The sequence below is a fragment of the Amblyraja radiata genome, chromosome 1 (genome assembly GCF_010909765.2).
Source record: "Amblyraja radiata isolate CabotCenter1 chromosome 1, sAmbRad1.1.pri, whole genome shotgun sequence".
Taxonomy (NCBI): domain Eukaryota; kingdom Metazoa; phylum Chordata; class Chondrichthyes; order Rajiformes; family Rajidae; genus Amblyraja; species Amblyraja radiata.
The window spans coordinates 13,119,964-13,146,865 of NC_045956.1; the positions used below are offsets into that span (position 1 = coordinate 13,119,964).

Below are 26,902 nucleotides of genomic sequence, written 5' to 3' on the forward strand. Positions count from 1 at the left end.
ATACCATGGAATCTCTGAAATCCACTCAAACACTGTTCGAGAGTTAAAGTTGATGTTCTGCCACCATTGAACTCCTCGGTGGGAGAACATTGTAAAGAAACCAACTTTAACTACCCAGCAGTAACACAATGAGCACATCTTAGTATTTGTGCAAGTACTGTACCTAGTTCTTTAATACACGGGAACTAATTTTTAGGTAAGATTCATGCCATGATTTTTGAATTGGGAAATAGAGTAGCTGTGATATGGATTTGGGGGTAGGGTGGGAAAGAGGGGCTAAGCACGTTTAATGCTGCAGTTAAGATTCAGAAAACTCTACAGTAATTTTCTGTAATGTCATATTTTCATCTGCATGCGTTAAGAAACCTGTGTTGAAAATAACAATTTTTCCACTGCAGTAGCAAATGTTATTCCATAGCTTATGTTTTTGGGGACTAATTGTGAATTTTGGGCAAATTTCGATTAACCAGATGGCCATAATGCAGTCGGCTGTACTTGATTGTCATTAGATCAGATGGTGTAGCTAACACCAAGATCCAAAAATAGTCTTAAGGCAATTTTCACTTTTAAAAAGTTGAACACCAGTTAAAGAAATCAAAATGTTTATTGTTTGCATTCCTCGTATAGTTAAAACACCAAATAATTAACTTTTGGTGTATTCATGCAACCTTTTCCAGCATTAGTGCAGATTAACAGGAAATATTCTGATTCCTAAATTTAAAGCAAAAGAACAATCCAGCGTTCATTAATAATTGCATTTTCAATTATTATTAAACTTTGATTACTGGGTAAAGTTAGTTTAAAACTAAACTGATCCAAAACAAATATGGCCCTTGTAATTGATAAAAATAAAAACAATTTTACATACAGGTCCTCCCCAGTTTACAAACACCAAACTTTTGTACAGCCCATTCATAAGAATAAGAGTGTGGGTGACTGGTTTAGAGAAACAGGACCACAGAGTCTGCACCGACCAACGATCCCCGTACACTGGCGCTATCCTACACACTCGGGACAATTTACAATTTTTACTGAGGCCAATTATCCTACAAGCCAGAACATCTTTGGAGTGTGGGAGGAAACCGGAGTACCTGGGGAAAACCCAGTCACGGAGAGTAAGTCCAAACTCCATACAGAAAGCACCCGTAGTCAGGATCAAACCGGGTCTCTGGCACTATGCCACCCAACTGCTCTCACACTGATGTATGGATTTATTGGCTGCTGTGGGGCTGAAGACATATCAGTTCATGTTATGAACAGTTCGCAAGAAAGAAACCCTGGCCTAACCCAGAGAGGACCTGTAATGTGTAAATTGAAGTGATTCCACCATCCAAATTAATCTCTTAACAGAGAAAGTTTAACAGGTAGAAGTTGCAAGTTACATATTTCTGAGCATAATGCTCACAGTATTTGGCAGATTATCAGTTTGATTTATACAAGGCAAGGTTAATTTATTCTGTCATAAATCGGACACTTTACCATGTAACAGTTACTTAACATTTTACATGGACAGAAGAATACATCTTACTGTTAAAACATTTTACAAGAATAGCGATGAAGCTACCATTGCAATTCACACTCAGACTTTTCCAAGTTACAGCATTGAGGAAGAAATCCAAAAATAACATTTTTATGTATGTTTGAGAGGAGCTAAGTATTGCAACAATTGTGATGCATGATTCTACACAGGTTTGAAACATTGAGGTGAGGATGTACTTAACAATATTAATCTTGAATTGGCAAGTCCAAAGTAGTAACCATAATTTTTTTTTCATGTACTTGAAAAAACAGAAGTACAAATATAACTAGTTTTCAGCTGGAGAGGTGGATCTGCAATATTTTTCCAAAAAATACAGGAAATAAATCTATTAGATTTATTTACCGTACCTTCTGCTGCAACCCAAGTAATGTTAATGAATTAATTAGCACTGCAGAATTATACTGCTTGCTCACAGTTTGACTTCACAAACTGCACAGTATGGATTTATAGTTATTGTTTTAGAATAAATCTTACGTTTACCATGATGTGTAATGTAACAAATCAGAGATATTGTACATTGGACAATCTATACCCAGGATAGGCAGAATTCATTTCAAAATGTAAAAATTGAATGCTTTGTAATATTCTTGTAGCTAAAGGTGCTTCCTAGTTCAGCATCCAACAGAATGCTCGCATCATGTGGGTGTAAACGCCCACTATTAGTCCCTCTACCCTACCCTCCCAATGAACAATGATGTCCAAGTCTGTAAAGCTCTCTCACATTATATAGCACTAAGCTTTATACTGGCTAGTATAATAGGTAACAGAAAAGGAAAGGGTTTCCACCCAAGCCTGTCATACTCCATAATATTTGGAATACCAGGACATCTTGCTATGTTAAATGCTTTATAAATACCAGCAGTTGGTGCTTTTCATCCCTCTTTCTCCCCCCACCTCTCCAAAAGGATGAATATCATGAAGTGTAAGAGAGTACTGAATGGCTAAAGTGGAGCAAAAACAAAAATAGTAACTGCCTCACAATACATGAAAGACTCAGGAAATGAAAAATAAAACCAGAACTTACATTTATAAAGTGCACTTCATATAGTCAGGAAGTTCCAAAATGATTTACAGCCCAAAGAATGATATGTAAGCAAAAAATAATAATTACAAAGAGTTTATGCACAAGTTTATCCATCAACTATCATCATTGATAACCGTAACAAACATTGAACAGGTCTGGTTTCTCTCCATTGCGCCTTGAAATAATTATTCTCGGTAAATAAATAGAAGTGAAGAGAAAATCATAAACCGTAGTAAATTCCAGTAAATAACCATTGAAATAAAAAAAATGCTTTAGAGAAATTTAAGGTTGAATGTCCATGCCAGTCATGGCAGTAGGTTATTCTGACTGCTACTCAGCTTTGATTTGCAGCCCTATAGGGCACTGCACGTCAAATGCTTATCCAGGTACTTTTTAAATTTAGACACCAACCCCAGCTCCCCCAACTAACTAACTGTTCGAGCATTCACTTTCAACCTCCCTTTTCTCTCCCTCACTCTCATCTACCCATCTCCTCAACCTGCAGCCTCTAATTATTAACCACTCTGTTAAGGGAAATAGATCAACTCCACATAAGCCTTTGACAATATTAAATGTCCCATCAGTGTACAATTCCAAGGATGCCACTTTAAATTCACTAATGCCACTTCATCACTAAACTTTAACCACTGGCAATATCTCTGCACCCCACCTATCACTATCGTTCCTCCTGTGACCAAAACCGTATACAGCTGCAAATTAGATTTTACAGTTCTAGCATGTTCTCCACGCCTGTCAATGAAGGGAAATATCTTGTCTGTTGCCATATCTAGCTGTCCAGTGATCTTCAGGGATCTGTTACCATCTAGTCCTTGTGTTGCTCTAGATTTTCAATACAGAACTATTTATGGAAATATGTTTTTTTGTCCCTAAAGTGTGCTCAATTTGATCTCCCAAATAAAGCCAAAGCAAACAAGTTAAAATACCCAGATTGCATCATGGTACCATTTCCAAAATACATCAGCCAATTTTGACTGCAACAATAGTTGTTAGTCATTTGGATGTGATGGATTTTGCAATGGTTTGGACAACATTTTGCAATTTCTATCATTAAAAATCACCATAGACATCTTCTACAGTATTGTTGAAGTTATTTCATGTACGTTTTATAGTACAAAGTTCTGTGCATTTATCATAGTTTGTTTTAATATACAGCATTAGATTTCTATATACCATTTTTAGAGTTGAACTCATCCATAGGAGAACCTGAAGTGAAGGTGTGGCCTCAATGCAAACTCGAGGTCAAAGTTTAAGAGACAACGTCTCAATCTAGATTAGGAGTTTTATGATGAATTACTGGGCACAGAAGTTAAGGCATCTTCATTTTCCTTCTCTGTTGGTAAATCATCAACATCATGGGGTGCAAGAGCTGCATGTGTTCGTCCAAACCCTTGATAATATCCCATTGGAGAAGGTGGGAGAGATGAGGTGTCAGAATTTTGGTCCTGGCTCGCTGAAGAGAGAAGACTGGTATGTTCATTGTGTTCCTCTTCAGCAGTAACATTAGTTTTCCTTGGTTGACCTAATACGGTCCTTCCTGTAAAATGTAAACATTTAGAAACAGATGAAAGGGTTGACCATCATTCAGTAAGATCCACAAATTATCTTTACTTTATTTCTTTAACTATAGTATCCATCATTCACTGAATTGAGCTGTAATTTAAGAGTATTTACCTTGCAGTTACCACCAAATATGAGTGATACAAGTTTCCATCGGGTAAAATGGACTTCTATTGATTGACTAGGACTTTGTGCCACCATAGACAATTATTGCATAATTAAATATTCCACAAATATTTTTATTAAGAAAAGGGGCTCATGTATTTGGAGACGAGGCATTACAGAATATTTGTGTTATCTATTAGGTAGATCTTAGGGATGTCAACATTGTCAAACAGACCACCTGGACATCTGAAGAAGGGAGTCGACCCCAAACGTCACCTATTCCTTCGCTCCATAGATGCTGCCTCACCGCTGAGTTTCTCCAGCATTTTTGTCTACCTGGATATTTGGTAACCTGTTCACATCAAAGGATTTACATTCCATATGGTGTCAGTGAAGTGGTGAAAGGCCACCTGCTCAGAATTTCACTTGGAATAAAGTTAGACCGAAAGGGTGCAGGGTGGTTGAAACAAGCTGCCAGAGGAAGTCATTGACGCAGGGACTATCCCAAAATTGAAGAAACAGTTAGACAGGTACATGGATAGGACAGGTTTAGAGGGATATGGACCAAGTGCGGGCAGGTGGGACGTGCAGCTGGGACACATTGACCGGTGTGGACAAATTGGGCTGAAGGGCCTGTTTCAACACTATCACTATGACTCTAAACCGCATATACTTTGGAAGCCCAGTGACACTAAATGAGCAGTAGAATTGCACCCTCACAGGTGAAAAAATATAAAGTCCATCAGTACAGCTGCTACAATAATTCAAGATTAGGCATTAGAATATACCAAAGAATCATTACCATCAGTGTTATGTGTTATGCATTTATACACAGCTGTTTATCGCAAACATCTTGCCAGCTACAAAATGATTACTTGTATCCTTTGGAATTACTCTGAAGATCTTGAGAAACAGCTGGCATGATTATGACATACCGCATCTCAAAGTTCATTTTTCACTGATCAATCTTAAATTTCCCAACACAATTTTCCTCGCTGCATGCGGAAATCGAACTTTTCACAGGGTTCCAGCAGCCACAAAAGCTGTCATTTTCATACTACAGGTTTATAACCAGTTTTTGAACCAAAAGTACAAGAGCGAAAAATATTTTCAATGCAGAACAAATAATGGAGAAAGAAGGCCATCTTGTGGCAGATGGGCGAACAGCAATTATGTGGCATTTTACCTTAGGTTTCATTAAACAACATGACATTTCATTCAGACCGAAAGGTCTGAATGACAAATAAAGGATTCAATTCAATAAAGATGAAAATAGGACAAGTAACAGGGAATCGGTTGCTCTTGAAGGCAATCATTCAAAGGCATATCTATTGTCCAAAATGCACCACAAATGGAATGGAAATCTCAAGTACTTCGAAGAATGCGAAACCCAGACCTTAGTGAGGTATCAACAGCTCTATAAACAATTCCCAAACATTCGAGGAAATGGGAATTGTGCCAAAGTCCACGAGGCTTGCAAATAATCTAAGTATAAATCAGCCAATCTTGTCTTGGCTGCAAGTTAACTTCAAGTGTTAAAAAGGAAAATTATTAAACACATTAAGACAATTGGCCAAATCAGCAATAGCAAGTATGGATTTGCCTCTTTACAACAGAAGCATTCAATTATGCAGTCCAACACAAACAGTCCTCACCCTGTACTATTAATGCAGCCTTTTCAGAAATTCATAATTGAATGATCTGTACCATTCAAATTCTAGAGCAGAGACCAGATGCAATTTTCATTCATTTTCCTGACTTAAAAACAATTAAATAATAGAAAATTTGATTCCAAAAGAAAAATTATCCATATAGTTACTTCTGAAGAATGGCTCTGGGATATACTGAGTCCTGTCCAAAACTAGACCAAGTCAAACTAGGCGAGCTCAGGTCAATAGGGCACATGTTAAATTATGCTTTGTTGCAAGAGTCATTTTGTTTGTAAAATTTAGTAGATACTGCCCTTCTATCTTTCAGTTCCCATACAGAACCACACATTTCTGGTGTTGGAATGTACTATATACAGTACGGTATTATTTTTTATAAAATACTACTGAAACAATGCAAAATTTTCCCGAGGGTCACTGTGGAACTGATTCAAAATAATACTCAAGAACTGGCATCTTTGTGCTATCTAGGTACGTTGAAATCTTTCCACTTTGTATTAAAAAAGGGTTAATGAACAAACTTAAACATGCAAATGAACTTAACCACCCCTTCCTTACCAACATGTCGCACTTGTTCTGATATGTCCGCTCTGATGTCAGAGATATCCCACATGGCAAGAAATGAATCCAAGCAGGAGCCTTCCTCAGCTTCCTGTATGTAGGGCTTATAGGAAAAGCTGTAGTGATGACCAATCGCAGCAAAGAACATTTCAATACAAATTATAAAGTCCTGAGGAAAACAGAAAAAAAGTTGATCAAACCGCTTTATTTCAGGTTAAATATTTCTTCATTCTAATCGGATCCCATACAACATCGAAATAAAGCATGAGAGTTGAAGAATGGCTGGAGACTCATGTTGATCATTAATATTAGTGTGGCCACCTTTTGCGGATGGATATATCAAACTGCAGTCCTGGGCATGCAACACTACATTTCATTTTATGTTGAGGTTTTAACAGTTGCTGGTGGTGCAAATATGGGGCTGGTCATATGGCTGGATAAGGTTCCATTCAGTGAATTCTGATGTACCGCTTGTCCCTAAGCAACAATTGTACAGAAGATCTCAATCAGACAAAGTTCTGCGATTAATGTTACTCAGGGCTTGTTAAAAAAAGAGATGGTAAATTCCATTGCATGTTTACTTGATCCATCTATCAAATTCATTTGGCAAAATGCTTCATTGCCAGAACTATCAAAGTGCTTGGATGGTGGCAAGCAGGGCCTTGTTGTCAGATCCCTTATGCACAGATAGTCTCAAAAACTTCACCCATGACCGTCATAGATATCCATCTCCTTTGAGGCAAATGGGATCCTTGCAGACTTGTTAGATTGGGATTCAAAATTGGCTTCATAAATTATAGAGTAGAATTAGGCCATTCAGCCCATCAAGTCTAATCCACCATTCAATCATGGCCAACCTATCTTTCCACCTCAACCTTCTCCCCATAACCCCTGACATCCATACTAATCAAGAACCTATCAATCTCAGCCTTTAAAATATCCATTGACGGCCTCCACAGCCTTCTATGCCAATGAATTCCACAGATTCACCGCCCTCCGACTAAATCATTTCTTCCTCATCTCCTTTCTAAAGGTGTGTTCTTTTATTCTGGGGCTATAGTCACTGGGCCTAGACGCTCTCACTAGTGGAAACATTCTATCCACATCCACTCAATCCTGGCTTTTCAATGAGATCCCCCCTGTGAATTGGCCACATAAAAACAAAAGTTAGTGGTGGTGGTGTGTTTTTCTTACTGGAGGTCTGTGACCAGTGATGTTTCTCTGTTGCTTGTGATGTTAAATGATTTTGATGGGCTGATTAGCAACTTTACAGATGATGGAGTTGTGGATAGCGAGGAAGATTGTCTAAGCATTCAGCAGGATATAGACCAGATGGAAATGTGGGCAGAGAATTGGTAGATGGATTTCAATCTAGACAAATGTGAGGTGTTACATTTAGGGCAGTCAAATGTAAAAGGAAAGTATACAGTAAATGGCAGGACGCTTAACAGCAATGATGTACAGAAGGATCTTGGGGTGAAAGTCCATAGCTTCCTGAAAGTGACAACAGAAGAAGATACGGTGGTAAAGTGGACCTACCGCATGCTTGCCTTCATCAGTCGGGTCACCGAGTATAAAGTTGTAAAGTCATATTGCTGATTTATAAAACTTTGTTTAATTGACATTTGGAATATTTCATGCAGTAGTGGTTGCTGCAGCACATAAAGCATGAGGAGGCTGTGTGGAGAGTGCAGCAGGAGGTGCACCAGGATGTCACCAGGATTAGAGAGCTTTACTATATGGAGAGGTTAATTTGATGGAATTGTTTTCTCTGGAGTGTCAGAGGTTGAGGGGCAATGTGATAGACCTAGAGGACATTGCTTTAAGGTGAGAGCGAGAAAGTTTAAAGAAGAGTACCAAGTCAAGTTTCTTTTAAACAGAAAGTAAGAGGTGCCAGGAAACCATTGCCAGGGGATGTGATGGAAACAGATATGAAAGCAACATTTTGCCTGACGTGTAAAGGGGCAGGCAATGGAAGAACACTGAACATGTGCAGGCAGATGGGCAGTTAAAATTGGCATCATGGTTGACAAAGACAACATAGGCTGACAGGTCTGATCCTGTGCTGTACAGGATCTAGAATATGCATTGGCATATCCTGTACTGTTCTATGATCTAAAATATGCATTGGCAAGATGATCTTCAAAAAAGGTCCAGTTGTCTTTTAAGACTTTTCCCAAGCAGCTGCTTAACGCAGATAGAGGATTTTCCCGAAATTGCAGGGACAAACACCAATTGCTGCTGGAATATTATCAACCTCATTGAAGGATTCTTCTTGATCTTCCTAGATCTTTAGTGAAAGAGCAATCAAGATGCAGTATAGCAGACTGGCACATAGCAAAGTCTGGAACAACATGCTAAAGGACACTAAATCGTGGTACAGTCACAAGAGGGGTCAGTGGGAAAAGGAGACAGCAAATTGCACACTGAATGGCTGAACCCATGCTCGAACTGCTGGAACGATCTGGTCATGGAAATTATAATATACCACGCTGATCACAATGAAAAAAAATCGTGTGACTAAATAGAACATTGTCCTCGAGTCACAGAGTGATACAGTGTGGAAACAGGCCCTTCAGCCCAACTTACCCACACCGGCCAAAAATGTCCCAGTTACACTAGTCCCACTTGCCTGTGCTTGGTCCATATCCCTCCAAACCTGTCCCATCCATGTACCTGTCTAACTTTCTTAAACGATGGGATAGTCCCAGCCTCAACTACCTTCTCTGGCAGCTTGTTCCATATACCCACCATCCTTTATGTGAAAGAGTAACCCCTGGGATTCCTATTAAATCTTTTCCCCTTCACCTTGAACCTGTGTCCTCTGGTCCTTGATTCCCCTACTCTGGGCAAGAGACTGTGCATCTACCCGATCTATTCCTCTCATGATTTTGTATACCTCTATAAGATACCCCCTCATCCTCCTGCGCTCCATGGAATAGAGACCCAGCCTACTTACCCTCTCCCTATAGCTCACACCCTCTAGTCCTGGCAACATTGTCGTAAATCTTTTCTGAACCCTTTCAAGCTTGACAATATGTTTCCTATAACATGGTGCCCAGAACTGAACACAATATTCTAGATGCGGTCTCACCAACGTCTTATACTGCAACATGACCTCCCAACTTCTATACTCAATACTCTGACTGATGAAGGCCAAAATGCCTTGTAAAGCAAATTCTCGCGTATTCACATATTTCTTTTTGATGGCCTTTTCCCCGGTCATGGTGTGATGTACTAGTCTTCAGCTGCTGACAGAATTCACTGAAGACAAGGACAAATTCAAAGATCCTATGGCTTAGGAGATTTGGCCCATATCCTTCCAACCCTCCCTATCCTTACATCTATCCGAATGGCTTTTGAATGTCATAATTGGATCTGTTTCTGCAGCTTCTGCTGGCAGCTCATTCCAGATATGGACGACCCTCTGAGTGAAAAAAAATTGCCAGAGGTCACCCAAATCTCTCCTTCTCACATTAAGCCTAGGTCCTTTAATTTATGAAATCCTTTTCCTGGAAGACTATTCGCTTTATCCATGCCCCTCATGATGGCCACAGGACTTCCTGCGCTTTCTGTCAATTATTTTTACCCTTCCAAGTGGTCACCCCACTACTTTCTGACTGCATCTTAGATGTGACCACCTCTCGAAAACTGTTCTGTGACACTCAGTCTCCTGGATATTTGTGAGTGAAACCAGCTCCAGTTCCAATTCTTTCAAAACATTAGGATGCAGATAACTAGGCTGCGGGTGTTTATCAATTTTCAGTCCCGTTAATTTCTTCAATGCTAATTTTCCTTTATTAATGCTAATTTATTTTAACAACCTCATTCACTTTAAACCAATTATTTGCCACAATTTCCAGGTGGTTTTTAGTGCCTTCGCTGAAGACACACTTGGTAAATTTCTCAGCCATTTCCTTATTTCCCTATTTAATTTCCCCACATTAACCTGAGTTAAGGCCCTGTCCCACTTTCCCGAGTTACTCATGAACTCTCCCGCATTTTCCCCTTGATTCGAACTTGGGGAATTATGGTAATAGCCGGTCCTAGGTACTTGGGCTATTTTCTTTTAACTCGTGGACATTTCTCAACGTTGAAAAAAATTCCCGACTTATCTGATGCCCCGAGTTCCTACGGCTGGCATTACGAGCCGCTACGAAACATTTACGGACTCCATCGGGCTCGCTACCGACATTACCCGACATTCCCCGAGTTCGAATCAAGGGGAAAACTCGGGAGAGTTTGTGAGTAACTCGGGAAAGTGGGTCAGAACCTTTAGCCTTTTTTTTGACAAATGTATAGAAACTATTCCCAGACTGTTATTTTGTTCTTCGCTGGATTGCTTTTGGATTCTAATATTCCTTTCCTGATCAAAATATCTGGATCCTCCATTGCAGAGTACTGAATTTTCTAAATCTCAGACTTATTGCACTTTTAGCAAGATTCGTTTTTCCTTTGATCTATTATTTCAAATCTTGTTAACCACAAATGGACGACGTTTCCTTTAGCTGTTCCATTTTACAAATGGATATGCATTTGTAGTAAATTATATATTAATTGCCTATTTACTTTCAAACACTTTAATGTCAGGTTTAATGTTTCCACTAGTAGGACCAGAGGTCATAGCCTCAGAATTAAAGGGCACTCTTTTCGAAAGGTGGTGAGGAGGAACTTCTTTAGTCAGAGGGCAGTTAATCTGTGGAACTCATTGCGCAAGTCAGTAGATATTTTTGAGGTAGAGATAGACAAATTCTCCTATAGCTTGTGAATATGGTTCTCCGGATTGTAGCACAACAGTTCCACAGACCATGTTAATGTCTGCAATGGGATAGAGGTGAATCAGACAGTATCCTAGCTTATGGAAGAACAGTTCAGAATGGCATTTTTTCACGACTGTCACTGATGCATGTGTGGCTCTCATTTTATTTGCACTGAGCTGTGGTGGTTAAAGAATGGAATGGGGCGCGCACCCACGTGCCGAATGGCCTAAATGTACTCCTATAACTTGCAAATGTAGCAATCTACCAAAACACCAATTTAAAAATAATTTACTTTGTTTTCAAAAACTTATTTTCACATCATTCAGTCTTTACATAAAATTCTACATCATTACACTTATTCTTCTCTTTGGCGCCCTTAATCCTTCCTCGACAGTGTTAGCTCTAAAATTACCTCTTCCTAGTTGACCATCCTTGCAATGAGTATTGATTCTTTAAGGGACTCTGCTTTATAGGTTGCTGCAGAATTGCAACGACTAAAATTACCTGGAGACCGGTAGCCACAGCTTCCACGCTTTCCCAGTCCCATGTACGTTTGTCAGATATCACTCCAACTTTCACAAGTAAAGCAATAGAGGCAGCTTGCCTAAAAAAGATTGAAAAATATATATATATGTTTTAAACAATTTCACCATCTGGGTACTATTCTTTCCATAAAAATATTCAACCAATTTATTTTAGTAAATCCAACATTGCATGAATTATTGTACTTTTTAAATCAAGGAATAAAAGTTTTGGTCTCAGGAGAGAAAAAATAAGATAGATATATATATATAAAATATATATTTCAAACTTACCAGAAGGATACAAAGACAACTAGTTTCACACAGAGAAACTTGCCCACCGGCTGGATGGGGTTCAATTCACTTCGCAGTACTTTATAAAATAGCACAAGACAATACATGGCAAACTGGAAAATAAAGCAAGACGCATTCGCAATTACACTAAACAACAGCATTTATGCAGTGCCTTTAACATAATTGATTGCGCATACGGGTTTGAATGAATCAGAAATGTTCATTTGAATAGCTGCTTCTTTGAGCCGTGGCTGGGCCTGGGTCAGCACCACGGAGGCTCCCGGAGAGGATCCAGCAGCATTAGTGCAGATGTCGGTGCAGCAGCCGATGAGGGCACCGACCGACGGATGAGGACGGGCACGTGGAATGAGGACAGTGAGGAACAAAGGAGGACCCGGCGTGGGGGGAACCGCCATGAGGGAGGGGGAAGAGCCACGGGGACCTGGTGTGAGGGTAGAAGAACAATGGACAATGTGGACCAAGCATGGGGGGACCGCCGTGAAGAACAATGGACAACCTGGCTTGGGGGGACCACCGTGAGTGAGGGGGGGGGGGGGGGGGGGGGGGAGAACAAAGGGGGATCTGGTGTGGGGGAGGGGGGCGGGATGTGTAACTTTGTAAGCACCCTTTATGGGAGACTACAAGCAAAGAATTTTATCCGTTTATTTATTCATGTGTTTTGTAGTCAATGCCTATTATGTTCTGTTGTGCTGAAGCAAAGCAAGAATTTCATTGTCCTATCAGGGACACATGACAATAAACTCTCTTGAACTCTTGAATTTCACTGTGACCTGTCACATGTGTCAATAAAGTATTCTATTCTATTGTAAAATGTAACAAAAAATGCCTCGTTTGACAGAGGGTATTGAAAAGAAAATCTTACAATTAAGACCAACACTAAAGACAAAATGCCCCCAAAACTTTGACTCAAGTGTAACAAACTAAGAAGATAAAAAGCACATTTAAAAAAAAAGAGATGTGCATGGTAAGACTTACGAGCTGTGAAACATTGTTAATTATAACCAGGTACGACCAAGCGTTTTTGAAGCTGAAGTTCCCCTCATCATAAATACCAACGAGCTCACAGATTCTGTGGAAAGAAATTAAAGTTACCAGACCATGAACAAGACACTACTTGATAGCATACTTGCCTACCTCCATCATTATCTGGTGTTTTCTTGAATAATTAATAGAATCTGCTGCATTTGTCCTAATTCTCAGCTTTTGAATATTAATTTAAACAAAATGAATAACATACCAGATCATGCCAGCTTTGGCCAGTAATTAGGATCAGGACCATCAACCTCCATTTAAAATTCAAATAAATCTCAGATTTTTGCTCATTTCGGAGACACTTCCTACACTCCTCCAAAATCTGGTGTAATTTCACAAATTTTGAGATTAGAAACATAGAAATTAGGTGCAGGAGTAGGCCATTCGGCCCTTCGAGCCTGCACCGCCATTCAATATGATCATGGCTGATCATCCAACTCAGTATCCAGTACCTGCCTTCTCTCCATACCCTCTGATCCCCTTAGCCACAAGGGCCACATCTAACTCCCTCTTAAATATAGCCAATGAACTGGCCTCAACTACCCTCTGTGGCAGAGAGTTCCAGAGATTCACCACTCTCTGTGTGAAAAAAGTTTTTCTCATCTCGGTTTTAAAGGATTTCCCCCTTATCCTTAAGCTGTGACCCCTTGTCCTGGACTTCCCCAACATCGGGAACAATCTTCCTGCATCTAGCCTGTCCAACCCCTTAAGAATTTTGTAAGTTTCTATAAGATCCCCTCTCAATTGTATTGTGGATTCTGACAATCTAGACACAGTGGGCATGGTTTTACCTTCATGACAAGAAGAAAAATGCAGCAGTTGCCACCAGCTACTACACATGGGTTTTTTAAATTCTATCAATTGGGAGAGACAATGGAAGACCCTCACATGTGGCAGCCCACAGAAAATGTTGCATTTGTTTCATGATGGCATGCAAGCCTTAATTCTAACCAACTTGTCCTCAACCATTCTCAAACAAGGCTGTGTTGCTACAATACCTTTGACAATCTTTGTCAGCTCACTGCTACACCTCACCTCCAGTAGCAGAGCTAATCTTCCCAACTATGGGAAACTGTTTAACCTATAGTGAGTATATACCAGAACCTTAGTCGCACAAAATCTCAGACGCCCAGTTGCAGATAACACGTGAAGTCGTGCAAGTTTGGAGGCAAAGCTCCAAGCCATTGTCAACCCATTCACTGACACATGAAGGGGGGGGGGGGGGCTCACACATAACATCCTGAAGGCCAAGATCCTCTACAGCCTACCCCCAATGCATCCCAATAATATAAATTCACAGCATGAACCTGAAAAACATGAATCACTTCTCATATCTATCTAGTGGTGAAGGAGAAAGATGACATTTGCCACTTCTTTTAATGTGCTAGCATAGCCTTGGGTCTATTGAGGAAAAGGTTATTTGAAGATAAAGTTCAGGTTTGTCATATGTACAAGTACGGTGAGGTACAATGTAAAACCTTGATGGCAGCAGCATCACAGGCATAATCGGACAAACACACAAAAACAAATCATACATAAATTACGCATACAATTCTGAAAGAAATAGGACTGTGCAAAAATAAGACATTTGTGTAAAAACAGTATTAGAAAAAACTCTGGCCTGACACAAAACTCAGTCAACCAAGTAACAAGTGATTCCCTACCCTCTAAAAAATTCACTGAAGCACATGGAAACCAACAGCAGTGTCTTCTCCAAGGCCAACATCAAAACCCTCACTACCCTGCCACAATGGGCTGGGAAGGATATTTGCCTGTCTGACACTAGATTCCCTGAACAGACATTGAAAGTTTGATATTCATTGGGACATGTAAATAAATTAAAAGAATACAAAACTAATTCAAACAAAGGTAGTATATACAAATGGAGAAACAAGAGTGGTATTTAAAGCGCATGTTTGGGGTTTGATATAAACAAAGAAAGAAATAGCGGTAAGGATATTTTCATCCATTATGTCAAAGCATTACTTACAATGCGATTATTGTTGTAAATGGTCTGACAACCGTATACTGCAGAACTCCAAGCTTGCACCTAAACAGCAACACCCTATCAAGGAAAGCACATGCAAAACATTCTTCAGAATATGCATTAATTAGGAACACTATACAGAAAGCTATGAATATGGCAAGCAATAGATAAACACGTTTTTGAGGTGGCACAGCAGTGCAAATTATCTGGTGTCTTACAGCTCAGTAATAAAAGTTCAACCCTGACCCCCGGTGTCATAGTTCTGGAGCTTGCACGTTTTCCACAACCAGGTGGGTTTCACTAATGTTCTCTGATTTCCTCCAACATCCCAAAAACAAATGGATTTGCACCCTAAGTGGCTGTTGTAAATTACCCCTAATGTGTGAGTGGAAGAATTGATGGGAGATTTGTGGAGAATAAAGTGGGTGGTATACAGAAGGTTAGTGTCAATAGATGCTTAACCATTGGTGCAGACTTGGGGGGCTGAAGGGGGCTGTACAATTCCCAAAACATCTATTGTTCTACAGTGAGATGACAAAAATGGATGCGTTGACTAGATCATCAGTTTTTAAGACATTGGTTGATGGACAAATATTGGTTTACACGCTCGGCTTGTACACGCTAGAATTTAGAAGATTGAGGGGGGATCTTATAGAAACTTACAAAATTCTTACGGGGTTGGACAGGCTAGATGCAGGAAGATTATTCCCGATGTTGGGGAAGTCCAGAACTAGGGGTCACAGTTTAAGGATAAGAGGGAAGTCTTTCAGGACCGAGATGAGAAAATCACTTTTTACACAGAGAGTGGTGAATCTGTGGAATTCTCTGCCACAGAAGGTAGTTGAGGCCAGTTCATTGGCTATATTTAAGAGGGAGTTAGATGTGGCCCTTGTGGCTAAAGGGATCAGGGGGTATGGAGCGAAGGCAGGGATGGGATACTGAGTTGGATGATCAGCCATGATCATATCGAATGGCGGTGCAGGCTCAAAGGGCCGAATGGCCTACTCCTGCACCTATTTTCTATGTTTCTATGTATGTTTAAACACCAATTATATCTTCCCTGATCCTCTTCACAATAATGATGCAAGATCTTCAATATTCACTTCATTGAGCAGATTAACACCTCATGCAAAATGCAACATCAAAAGTGAACTCGTCTCTTGGTGATAGAACAGAGCAAAGATCTTATAGCGGAGCAAGATAGGCTACTCCTGCGAAATGCAATGGACTGACGTGTAGTACGCTATGGAGGGGATCATGGGCATTTTTCCACGCCCATTTTAGTAACCTGAGCCTACCTGACCCGACCCGACTCGCAGTGTAATCAATGTTGTGGGGCAACAGTTTGTGTGGGTTAGATTCATAAATCTGTCAGTTCATACTTCTTGTCAATAATAACATTTGATTCTGGTAATTGTCTTTTTTAATGTTTTTTAAATCATTTCTTTTTAAATGGTTCACAAGCAGTGTTTGAGTTGATTTTGTAGTAACCGGAACCAACCCGACTCGCAGGGTGATTGACATTGCGGGGGAAGTTTTTGTGCGTGATATAGGGTTAGATTCATAATTCTGTTAGTTCATAATTCTGTTAATTCTTGTTAAAGAATAAAATGTTTATAAACACACATACATGAAAATTATATAAATGTATATAATCATATAACACACACAATTATATTTCTTCTGATCCAATAATGAACTTTATTTCAGACTAGACAAGGGACATTAAATAAGAAACATTGTAAATAAGAAACATTGTAAACCTCCCCGCAACTTCACACACACTAGGCCTTATCCCCCCCGGCACTCCCTCGCCTGCCCCCTCACTACAATGTGTGTCCCCCTCCTATGCCCCTCTCCCTCTCCCGTTGCCCCGGGCCCCACACTCCCTCTCCCCGCTGCCCCGGGCCCCACACTCCCTCTCCCCGCTGCCCCACACTCTCTCTCCCCGTTGCCCCGGGCCCCACACTCCCTCTCCCGCTGCCCTGGGCCCCACACTCCCTCACCCGTTGCCCCGGGCCCCACACTCCCTCTCCCCGCTGCCCCGGGCCCCACACTCCCTCTCCCCGCTGCCCCACACTCTCTCTCCCCGTTGCCCCGGGCCCCACACTCCCTCTCCCGTTGCCCCGGGCCCCACACTCCCTCTCCCGCTGCCCTCGGCCCCACACTCCCTCTCCCCGCTGCCCCGCACTCCCTCTCCCCGCTGCCCCACACTCTCTCTCCCCGCTGCCCCGGGCCCCGCACTCCCTCTCCCCGCTGCCCCACACTCTCTCTCCCCGTTGCCCCGGGCCCCACACTCCCTCTCCCCGCTGCCCCGCACTCTCTCTCCCCGCTGCCCCGGGCCCCGCACTCTCTCTCCCCGCTGCCCCGGGCCCCGCACTCTCTCTCCCTGCTGCCCCGGGCCCCGCACTCCTTCTCCCCGCTGCCCCGGGCCCCGCACTCCTTCTCCCCGCTGCCCCGCACTCTCTCTCCTCGCTGCCCCGGGCCCCGCACTCCTTCTCCTCACTGCCCCGGGCGCCGCACTCCTTCTCCCCGCTGCCCCGGGCCCCGCACTCCTTCTCCCCGCTGCCCCGGGCCCCGCACTCCTTCTCCCCGCTGCCCCGGGCCCCACACTCCTTCTCCCCGCTGCCCCGGGCCCCGCACTCCCTCTCCCCGCTGCCCCGGGCCTAGCACTCTCTCTCCTCGCTGCCCCGGGCCCCGCACTCCTTCTCCCCGCTGCCCCGGGCCCCGCACTCCTTCTCCCCGCTGCCCCGCACTCTCTCTCCTCGCTGCCCCGGGCCCCGCACTCCTTCTCCCCGCTGCGGATCCAATCTTTGGCCGGAAGCAAGAGGGCGGAGCAAAATGGCGGAACAAGATGGCGGGGGCAGGTTGCTAAAATGAGTCATAAAATCGCCCATGAATCCGCCCATGAGCGTACTACACGTTTGCGTGAGAGCATCAGCCTAAACTTTTCTACTCGAGTCTCTACAGTCGGACTTAACACATGCCTGGTACAAAACAATTAAAATGCAATACAGAGGCAACGTTACCTTCTCCACATGTGCTGCATTTTCAGATTATAATAAATGTCACCAAAATAAAATAATCTATCAAACTGGAATCTGCAGCACTGTAAAATGTAACAGTACAATATAACATGGTATAATTCAAATTAAAGCAAACAAATGATTTATTTTTAAGAAGGAACTGCAGATGCTGGAAAATCAAAGGTAGACAAAAATGCTGGAGAAACTCAGCAGGTGCAGCAGCATCTATGGAGCAAAGGAAATAGGCACCGTTTCTGCCCGAAACTTTGCCTATTTCCTTCACTCCATAGATGCTGCTACACCCGCTGAGTTTCTCCAGCATTTTTGTCTACCACATGATTTATTTGAATGGTTTTGTTTTTATTAAATATATGCATGGAAAGTAGTCAATATGCAGTCTGTTTTACTTTTAATTAAAAATCTGCTAGCAATTAATTAAAAATTTCTAGCAATTTAAAAAAAAATCCACAGAAAACATCAGAGATGCACAAACAGTTGAAGTAGAGCTACTTACTCTCCCATATGCCAAGATGGACAACAGCAGAGAGGGGGCAGATGTTTTTGTTGATCCTTAGCTTCAAGTAGCATCACCAGGTTTGGGTACTGATAGGTCAAGTAGTTCAGTAGGAAGATCATGAAATTATAGATGACATATGCTTCATAGCATTCCCGACATGTATCCACATATATAGCAATGTGAGGATATTTCAGGGCTAACCACTGGTTAAGAAGAAAATGACTGCATGTAAAAATAATGGGACATTACCACAGTACACACACCGGAATGGCCAAACATTAAATTGGCACTTTGGATTCTTTTCATCTTTTAAGCACCTACAGTGCCCTCCATAATGTTTGGGACAAAGACCCATCATTTATTTATTTGCCTCTGTACTCCACAATTTGAGATTTGTAATAGAAAAAAAATCACGTGGTTAAAGTGCACATTGTCAGATTTTAATAAAGGCCATTTCTATAAATTTTGGTTTCACCATGTGGAAATTACAGCAGTGTTTATACATAGTCCCCCCCATTTGATGAGTCTTTGACCCAAACATTGTGGAGGGCACTGTATAAATGTCCCAAACAAATATTTAGAATTTGTTATACTTCTATAATGCCAAATTCTAATCTCTTGATACACGCACATATATCTGACGGTTCCAAGATTTTGTTACAAGATAAAACACAACTACACTATTGACCTTAATCAATTCCCTTTTGAAATAGTGATCCAAAATACATTCTCTTTAAATTCCTTTAAAAGTGATATCTTAATATTTTTTTTTAAAATAGAAAAAGGAACTTCAAAATTAACTTAAAGATAGAAGAATTTATTACAATCACCAAATAAGCATTTGGAAGTTAATGTTGGATTGTACTCCAAAAACAAATAGCTATCATCCCTGGGCCTTAAAAATAGTGGCTGCAGAGACAGTGAATGCATCAGTAACGATCTTCCAAAGTAGATTCGAGAAGGGTTCCAATGTATGGAAAACTAAAAATGTAATGCCCTATTCAAGAACGCACGTATATAGCTAAGTTACACAAATAGGCGTCACTGGGGAAAATGCTGGAATCAAATATTAAACGGGCTGTCCCACTTGGGCGACCTAATTGGCGAGTTTAGAAGAGTTTAGGAGAGTTTGAAAAAATGGCATGTGAAGACCTCCTTCGACTATGTAGAAGACTTCCTTCGACCATGTTGAAGACTAGCTTCGACTAGCTACGACTAACTTTGGGAAAATTGGACACCGAATAGTGCAGAGTGAAGATGATCTCCTTCGACCTCCCTTCGACTATGATGAAGACTATCTATGACTACCTACGACTAACATGCCGACCTACTACGACTAAACCTACGAGTAAAAAAAGTATCGATTTTTTCCATGGTGACCTTTTTTTACTCGCGGGCATTTTTCAACATGTTGAAAAATACGCCGCGACCTAGATGAGGCCTCAAGTACACGGGGACTACTCTCGAGCATGAAGGAGAGTTACAAAGACCTATGACCTCGTGTCGACCATGCTGCGAGTATGAGTCGAGTCCAAACTCGCTAGAACATGCGGATTAGGTCGCCCAAGTGGGACAGCCCCTTAAGGGAGTATAACAGTGCTTAGAAAATCAAATCGCAATCGACAAAGTCATAGTGGTTCTATGAAAGGGAAATAATGTCTGACCAATTTATTAGAGTTCATTTAAATAATTACAAGCAGAGTGAATAAAGGGGAAACAGCAGATGTAATGCGTTACGATTTCCAAAAGACATCAATAATGCATCTCATAAAAGGTTACTGTTCAAAAAGATTCATGACATTAGGAGTAATGTAGTGGCATGGATAAAGGGTTAGTTAACAGAAAACAGATGTGGATAAATGGCTGATTTTTGCATTGACTAGTGGAGTGCCACAGAGATTAGCACCGAGGCATTATCAATACTGATAACAACCGAGTGCATTTCAGCTAAAGTTCCTGCCAAAACAAAAAAAATTAGGAAAGCAAATTATGAGGAAGATAGAGTTTGCAAAGTGTGCAAAATAAGCAGACACAAATTTGACAGATGGACCATGATGCGACAAAAGAAAAACAAGATTATTCTTTTGCCGAGAGGCAGAAATAATTAAATGGATAGACAGTAGAGTGCTGCACAGAGGTATCTGTGTCCTTATACGCAATGCAAAGTTAGGAAACCAAATTAAATTGCAAAGACGATGGTATGTAAATGTATCGGTGCTTTGACTGTTATTTGAGGCAATGGGGATATCGCATCTGGAAAAATGGTCTGGTTTTGGCCTCGTTATTCAAAAGTTCATATACTTGCATCGGAGTTAATTCAGTGAAAGTGCAATTGTTTGATTTGTGGGATCATGTTGTCGCATGAAGAAAACTTGCACGTTGAATTGTGAAAGATAATCTGGATTAATGAAACAGAATTCTGAGAGGGTTTAACAGTGCCAATGTGGTTATTTCCTATCCTGGAGGAAATCATGTATGAGGGCACAGTTCTGGAATAATGTAATTATTTTCTCAAAGAGCTATGAAGAATGAACAGCAGAGCAAGTCTGAGAGGCCTCTTGGTCCATTCTGGTTCCATTTTTTATGTTAAACTTGTAGAATTAATTTGGGAAGTCAATTTGTGGTGGACAATTGCTTTGAAATACTGCCAAGTATTAATATTGTGTTTTGTGTAGGAAAACATCAAAAATAAAAATCAAAGAAAGACGTTTTACTAAAATCTTGCTCCAGTTGATTGCTATTAATGACAATCCAAAGGAAGAGATATTTTAAGAAGCAAGTACATTCCATGGTTTGGCCTAAATAGCAAAGGCACCACAACAAACATGCTCTAGGACAATGGTTTTCAAAGTTTTTCGGGTAACCCACTACTACCCATGCAATCCAATAAAAACTAGCTTTCTAAATACTCTATTACTGCAATCAACCCATTGATTAGAGCTAAAGTGACTGTAATAGAATCATACAGCGCAGATGTAGGCCCTTCAGCCCAACTCATGCATGCTAAACAAAGTGCCCCATCTAAGGTAGTACCATTCCCCACATTTGGCATGTCCCTCTGAACCTTTCCCAGCCATGTAACTGTCCAAATGACTTTTTTCAAAATATTTCCATTGAACCGACTGAAAGTTATAATAAATGATCAGTTTTAACATCACAATATGAAGCAGTGTAAATATAGACCACTCTCAATAGAGCACTAGCAGAGTTTTTTCTGCGCAGGTTAAATTCAACATTCCAAGATTCACCAGTGGGCGGTGAGTGGTTGGGCTAGAGAAAATTAGAGGAATGGGTCAGAATAGGATTGGCATTGTCAAGTCCTGGGCTGACAGTGGTGTAGATGAGAGGTTCAGAAACATGAAGATCAAGGTAAGTATTTATAAAGTGGAACTATGGAGTAGAAAGATTACATTATATTTTTAGAATTAAAGATTGTGACCATTATGATTCAACACAAGCATTTGCTGGGGATAGAATTTATATTGGAGTTGCAAGTCAATAGACAATAACGTCATTCTAGCTGGAGAAAATGCCATAATCACGCTCAGACATGCAATCTAACATGAAAACAGAAAACGCTGGAAAATCTGATAACGTGACAGTGAAGAAGCAGTTAAGAGATGAAAGTGGCACAAGAACATCCACATCTATCTGCACAACTGTCCCGAGGCACAAAGGGATGATGTGGTCATTTGCATTAATGCCTGCACAGAAATTGAGAATGGGTATGGTTGAAATCTGATTGTAAAGACTTAAATATGGAGTTATGAGAAAAATGGCCATAGATTCAAGAGATTACAACACATTCAAGATTTTAGAGAAACATGTGAAATTTGTAGTGAGGCTGCAGTTTGCCAGGAAATAGCTTTTGACGATGGATTTCTTGAGAGGAGGTATGACAAACAAGTTACAAGTTATTTTATGGCTGCTTATGGTGACGGTGCCAGACCCAGCGAATCAGTTGCAGTAGTTTCTGATTAAAAGTTATTTCCTTCTGCTTTTTTAAAGATTACTCTTGGCCCTGATAGTCCATTTCACTACCAACTCAATGGATGGACAGATTTTATTTGAACAGACACATATAAACACTGCAAAAAGAACTATGCTTAATTGCCTAAACATAGATCAAATTTACAGCCAGTTTAACTTCTGGTTTAAATTGGAAAAAAATACAAATTGCATATGCAAAGATTTATCTAATGCAAACCATGCAAGGCAATTTGGCCATTTTTATAAAATAATGAGTTAGATTGTAAAACGTGAAGATCTTAGTTGGAAATCAATTAAAGAATCCATGTTCAATAGATTCCTTAAATTATTTTTCATTGGTTGTATTAATTGGAATGAGGCACAAATGCCTTCAGAGTAGTCCTTAATTAAAGACAAACCCCTCAACAAACAATAATTATTAGAAGTGCCTATAGTACAAACTAGACCTTGAAACAAGCACCCAAAACTTCATGATGCAAAAATTCAAAATTACTTACGCTGTCTAAACTATAAATAGGTACCATCCACAGGATCCTGCAGAGGGACAGAAAATTACAATGTATTTAAAATGTACCAATTTCTTGGCCATGCAATGAAGTAAGTAAAACCAAAATTATAGTGTACCTTATTATTGGTTTCTGTAATTCCGGTTGAGTATAATGCACTAAATGTTGCAAAATGCCCCAGAGTGATATTGGAATAGTCATAAACACAAAAATGCCTGCAATGAACCATGCTTTGTTGTGAGTTCCAACCTTGATTTAAAAGTAGGAAAACATTACTGGAAACAAATAGATAGCATGGTCATGAATAAGCATTTTTTAAATGAAACAGTAATTTAACTGGAGAAACTTTTCAAACTTTAACTATCTAAATCTAGATAACAACTTTGGTTTTGGATGCCATGTATGAAATGAAAATACTTTGTGTTACAATTATTTTTGACATAGACATTAGATTAGATTAGATTAGATATAATTTATTGCCACACAGCCAGGCTGGTGGAAATTTGGGTTGTCTGCAGCGATACAATAATAAAGAACACACAACCACAATAAAACTGTAACACAAACATCCACCACAGCATTCATCACTGTAGTGGAAGGCACAAAATTTGGCCAGAATCTATTATATTCTATCTTAACTTCATACGCCTAGGTTTATAATGGATCCACCTTAAAAATGATTCCCAGCCTTGCAATGGGATATGGTATTTTCAACATGGAAGCATCACCCTTGGTCTTCATCACTCTCTAAACCTCTCAACCAGGTTCAATCTTTGAATAGCAAAGAAACCTTCTAAGCTTTTTGATGGCGACATTACCTATTTGAGATTCCCCAAATTAGGGAGTTAAGGCACGGTGAGCACTTTCAAGTACTCCATTTGAACATTCCCTTCATCCAGAAAGCTACGTTCCCTTTATTATTTGCTTCTCCCTCTTACCATCTCTCAATCAAATAACTTGTACCCAATTTTTTCACACCTTGATCATTTTCCACATGAGAACACGTTGCTCAATTATAAAGCATCCTATTCCTGAGCCTCCAACTGCATTTGTAAATTTTGATCACTTCCACCAGATCTGTCACTAGTGCTGAAGATCCATTGTCCCACTACATCCAACTTGAAGCACGTTTGTACAAAATATGACCTTTTCAATTTCAAAGGAATATCTTAAGCCTGTTAAGCTGTTACAAGAATTTTGACTGTCAGTACATACAACAATTAAACATTTCACCCCTCTTTACTCCTTATCCAACACCCTTTTGTTTATTTTCTTCTCTAGTCTTTGTCCACTCATCTTCCAATCAAACCCCCTTCAAATATATCAACCTATCAGTTGCCACTGTCCTGCCCCAACCTTTTTTCCAGTTATCCTCTACTACAAGTAATCACATATCCACATCCTCCAGGCATGTTGTCTGACCCGCCGAGTTATTTCAGCACTTTTTATTTTACTGACAATTAAACACTCTTGACTTTAAAGCAGAAATACCTTACAATGAAATTGAATGAGACCATTAGATTACCTGAGATTTCCGCAGCTCCCAGATACAGAGGGGAATAGCAACCAAAAGACCCACAATGTACATGAATACAACCAAGGGCCGGATCCACTTTCTCCAGTTCCTAACGGTGCAGGCCATGGCTCCAGGTTACAAGTATACCTTTTTCACACAATTCACCTACTGAATCCACGTGCGGTAGGATAAGTATTACATTCTTTAAACCCACCCCATTGCACATTCGGTCTGAGTATTAAAGTCCCTTAGTTTGCTAAGACACAGCCTGCCCTTCTGAACTGTTCCAGGACACACTCATTTTGATCAACCCATCAGCAGTGATCAACTTGCACGCAGTTCCCCCTCTGCACTGCACTATAGTGGACGCCTAGCCACCTGTCCCCAACACCTCACTCCACGGGGTACCCTGCCCACCCACCTTGCTCCAGGACTTTGACCACCGCCCTCACTCCAGGGGACACTGCCCTCTCTACAGGGGACTCTGCCCACCCCCTCGACAACAAGGGACGCCCTTTACTCTGGAGTCTGGACGGCTTCCTTGCAGCCAGCTGCTGCTGTAGGACAAATCTACGCAGCGCCGACGCTGAAGGAGCCGGGTCTGCCGTCTGGAGGCCCAGGCGCTGAAACTGGCCGGTCGTGCCTGAGCTAGGGACGCTGAGCGCTGCGGCCCCGGGGAGGCAAGGTGGGCGGACGCTGTCGCCGGGCAGGGTGGGGGTGGGGCCCCGCTGGGGGGGGGGGGGGGGGGATCGAAGGCCCCCCCGCCGCGCCGTCACGACACACGGACCGCTCTGTGTGGTCAGAGCCGCTGTCAATCACCCGGGGGGCGGGCCTGGAATGCGCACGTGGACAGTCATCAGTGATGTCATTGGTCACGTGGATTGATGGAGCCGTCGGACTTAGTGCCGGCCCCCCAGTGCCGGGCCCCTAGTGACCAGCGACGGGGCCCCTAGCAACCAGTGGCAGACCCACATCACCCAGTGCCGGGACCCCAGCGACCAGTGCCGGCCCCCCAGTGCCGGGCCCCTAGTGACCAGCGACGGGGCCCCTAGCAACCAGTGGCAGACCCACATCACCCAGTGCCGGGACCCCAGCGACCAGTGCCGGCCCCCCAGTGCCGGGACCCCAGCGACCAGTGCCGGCCCCCCAGTACCGGCCCCCCAGTGCCTGGACCCCAGTGACCAGCGACGGGGCCCCTAGCAAACCAGAGCCAGGCCCCTAGCAACCAGTGGCAGACCCACATCACCCAGTGCCGGGACCCCAGCGACCAGTGCCGGCCCCCCAGTACCGGCCCCCCAGTGCCGGGACCCCAGTGACCAGCGACGGGGCCCCTAGCAACCAGTGGCAGACCAACATCACCCAGTGCCGGGACCCCAGTGACCAGCGACGGGGCCCCTAGCAAACCAGAGCCAGGCCCCTAGCAACCAGTGGCAGACCCACATCACCCAGTGCCGGGACCCCAGTGACCAGCGACGGGGCCCCTAACAAACCAGAGCCAGGCCCCTAGCAACCAGTGGCAGACCCACATCACCCAGTGCCGGGACCCCAGCGACCAGTGATGGGGCCCCAGCGACCAGTGTTGGACCCCAGCGACCAGTGTTGGGCCCCTAGCAAACCAGAACCAGGCCCCTAGCAACCAGCGGCAGACCCACATCACCCAGTGCCGGCCCCCCAGCGACCAGTTCTGGGTCCCCAGTGCCGAGTCCCTAGCAAAACAGTGCCTGGCCCTAGCAACCACTGCCGGGCCCCTAGTGTGGGGCCCCTAGCAACCACTGTGGCACACAGCAACCAGTGCCAGGCCCCACAACACCCAGTGCCAGGCCCCACAATACCCAGTGCCAGGCCCCACAGCGACCCAGTGCCGGGCCCACAGCGAGCCAGTGCTGAGCCCACGGCGACCAATACCGGGCACAAGGCGACCAGTACCGGACTCCTAGAACCCAGTTCCGGGCCCGTAGCAACCAGCGGGCACCCAGTGCCAGCCTGCGGGCAACGAGCACCCAGTGCCATCCAGTGGACAGCGAGAACAGTGCCGGGCAGCGAGCACCTGGTGCCAACCAGTGGGCATCGAGCACCCAGTGCCATCCAGCAGGAGGCGATCACACAGTGCCGGGCAGCGGACATCACACATCTATTGCCAACCAGTGGAGCGTGAGCATTCAGTGCCAGCCAGCGGACATCCAGTGCCAGTCAATGGACAGCAAACACCCACTTCCAGCCAGTGGACATCGAGCATCTAGCGTAATAAGGGACTGCA

At 42.5% G+C, this 26,902-nt stretch overlaps 1 protein-coding gene across 1 annotated transcript; it reads right to left on the reverse strand.

Annotated features, from left to right (window-relative positions):
• Positions 1-585: 585 nt before the first annotated feature.
• Positions 586-25,352, reverse strand: tmem184c (transmembrane protein 184C). The gene is made up of 10 exons (XM_033017831.1): positions 24,655-25,352; positions 23,248-23,378; positions 23,121-23,157; positions 18,631-18,836; positions 15,094-15,168; positions 13,047-13,140; positions 12,051-12,163; positions 11,740-11,839; positions 6,473-6,644; positions 586-4,119 (listed from the first exon to the last, which is right to left on the reverse strand). Exons 1-10 carry the CDS (start codon positions 24,769-24,771, stop codon positions 3,866-3,868), a joined length of 1,299 nt encoding a protein of 432 aa, XP_032873722.1. The 5' UTR covers positions 24,772-25,352; the 3' UTR covers positions 586-3,865.
• Positions 25,353-26,902: the final 1,550 nt, after the last annotated feature.

Coding starts and splice junctions, on each gene's coding strand:
- tmem184c (XM_033017831.1), bottom strand. CDS start 24,771: ATGGCCTGCACCGTTAGGAACTGGAGAAAGTGGATCCGGCCCTTGGTT. Junction 11,840..12,050: donor GTTGTCTTTGTATCCTTCTG/GTAAGTTTGAAA, acceptor AATCTTTTTTAG/GCAAGCTGCCTCTATTGCTT. Junction 6,645..11,739: donor CTGTGGCTACCGGTCTCCAG/GTAATTTTAGTC, acceptor TGTTTTCCTCAG/GACTTTATAATTTGTATTGA.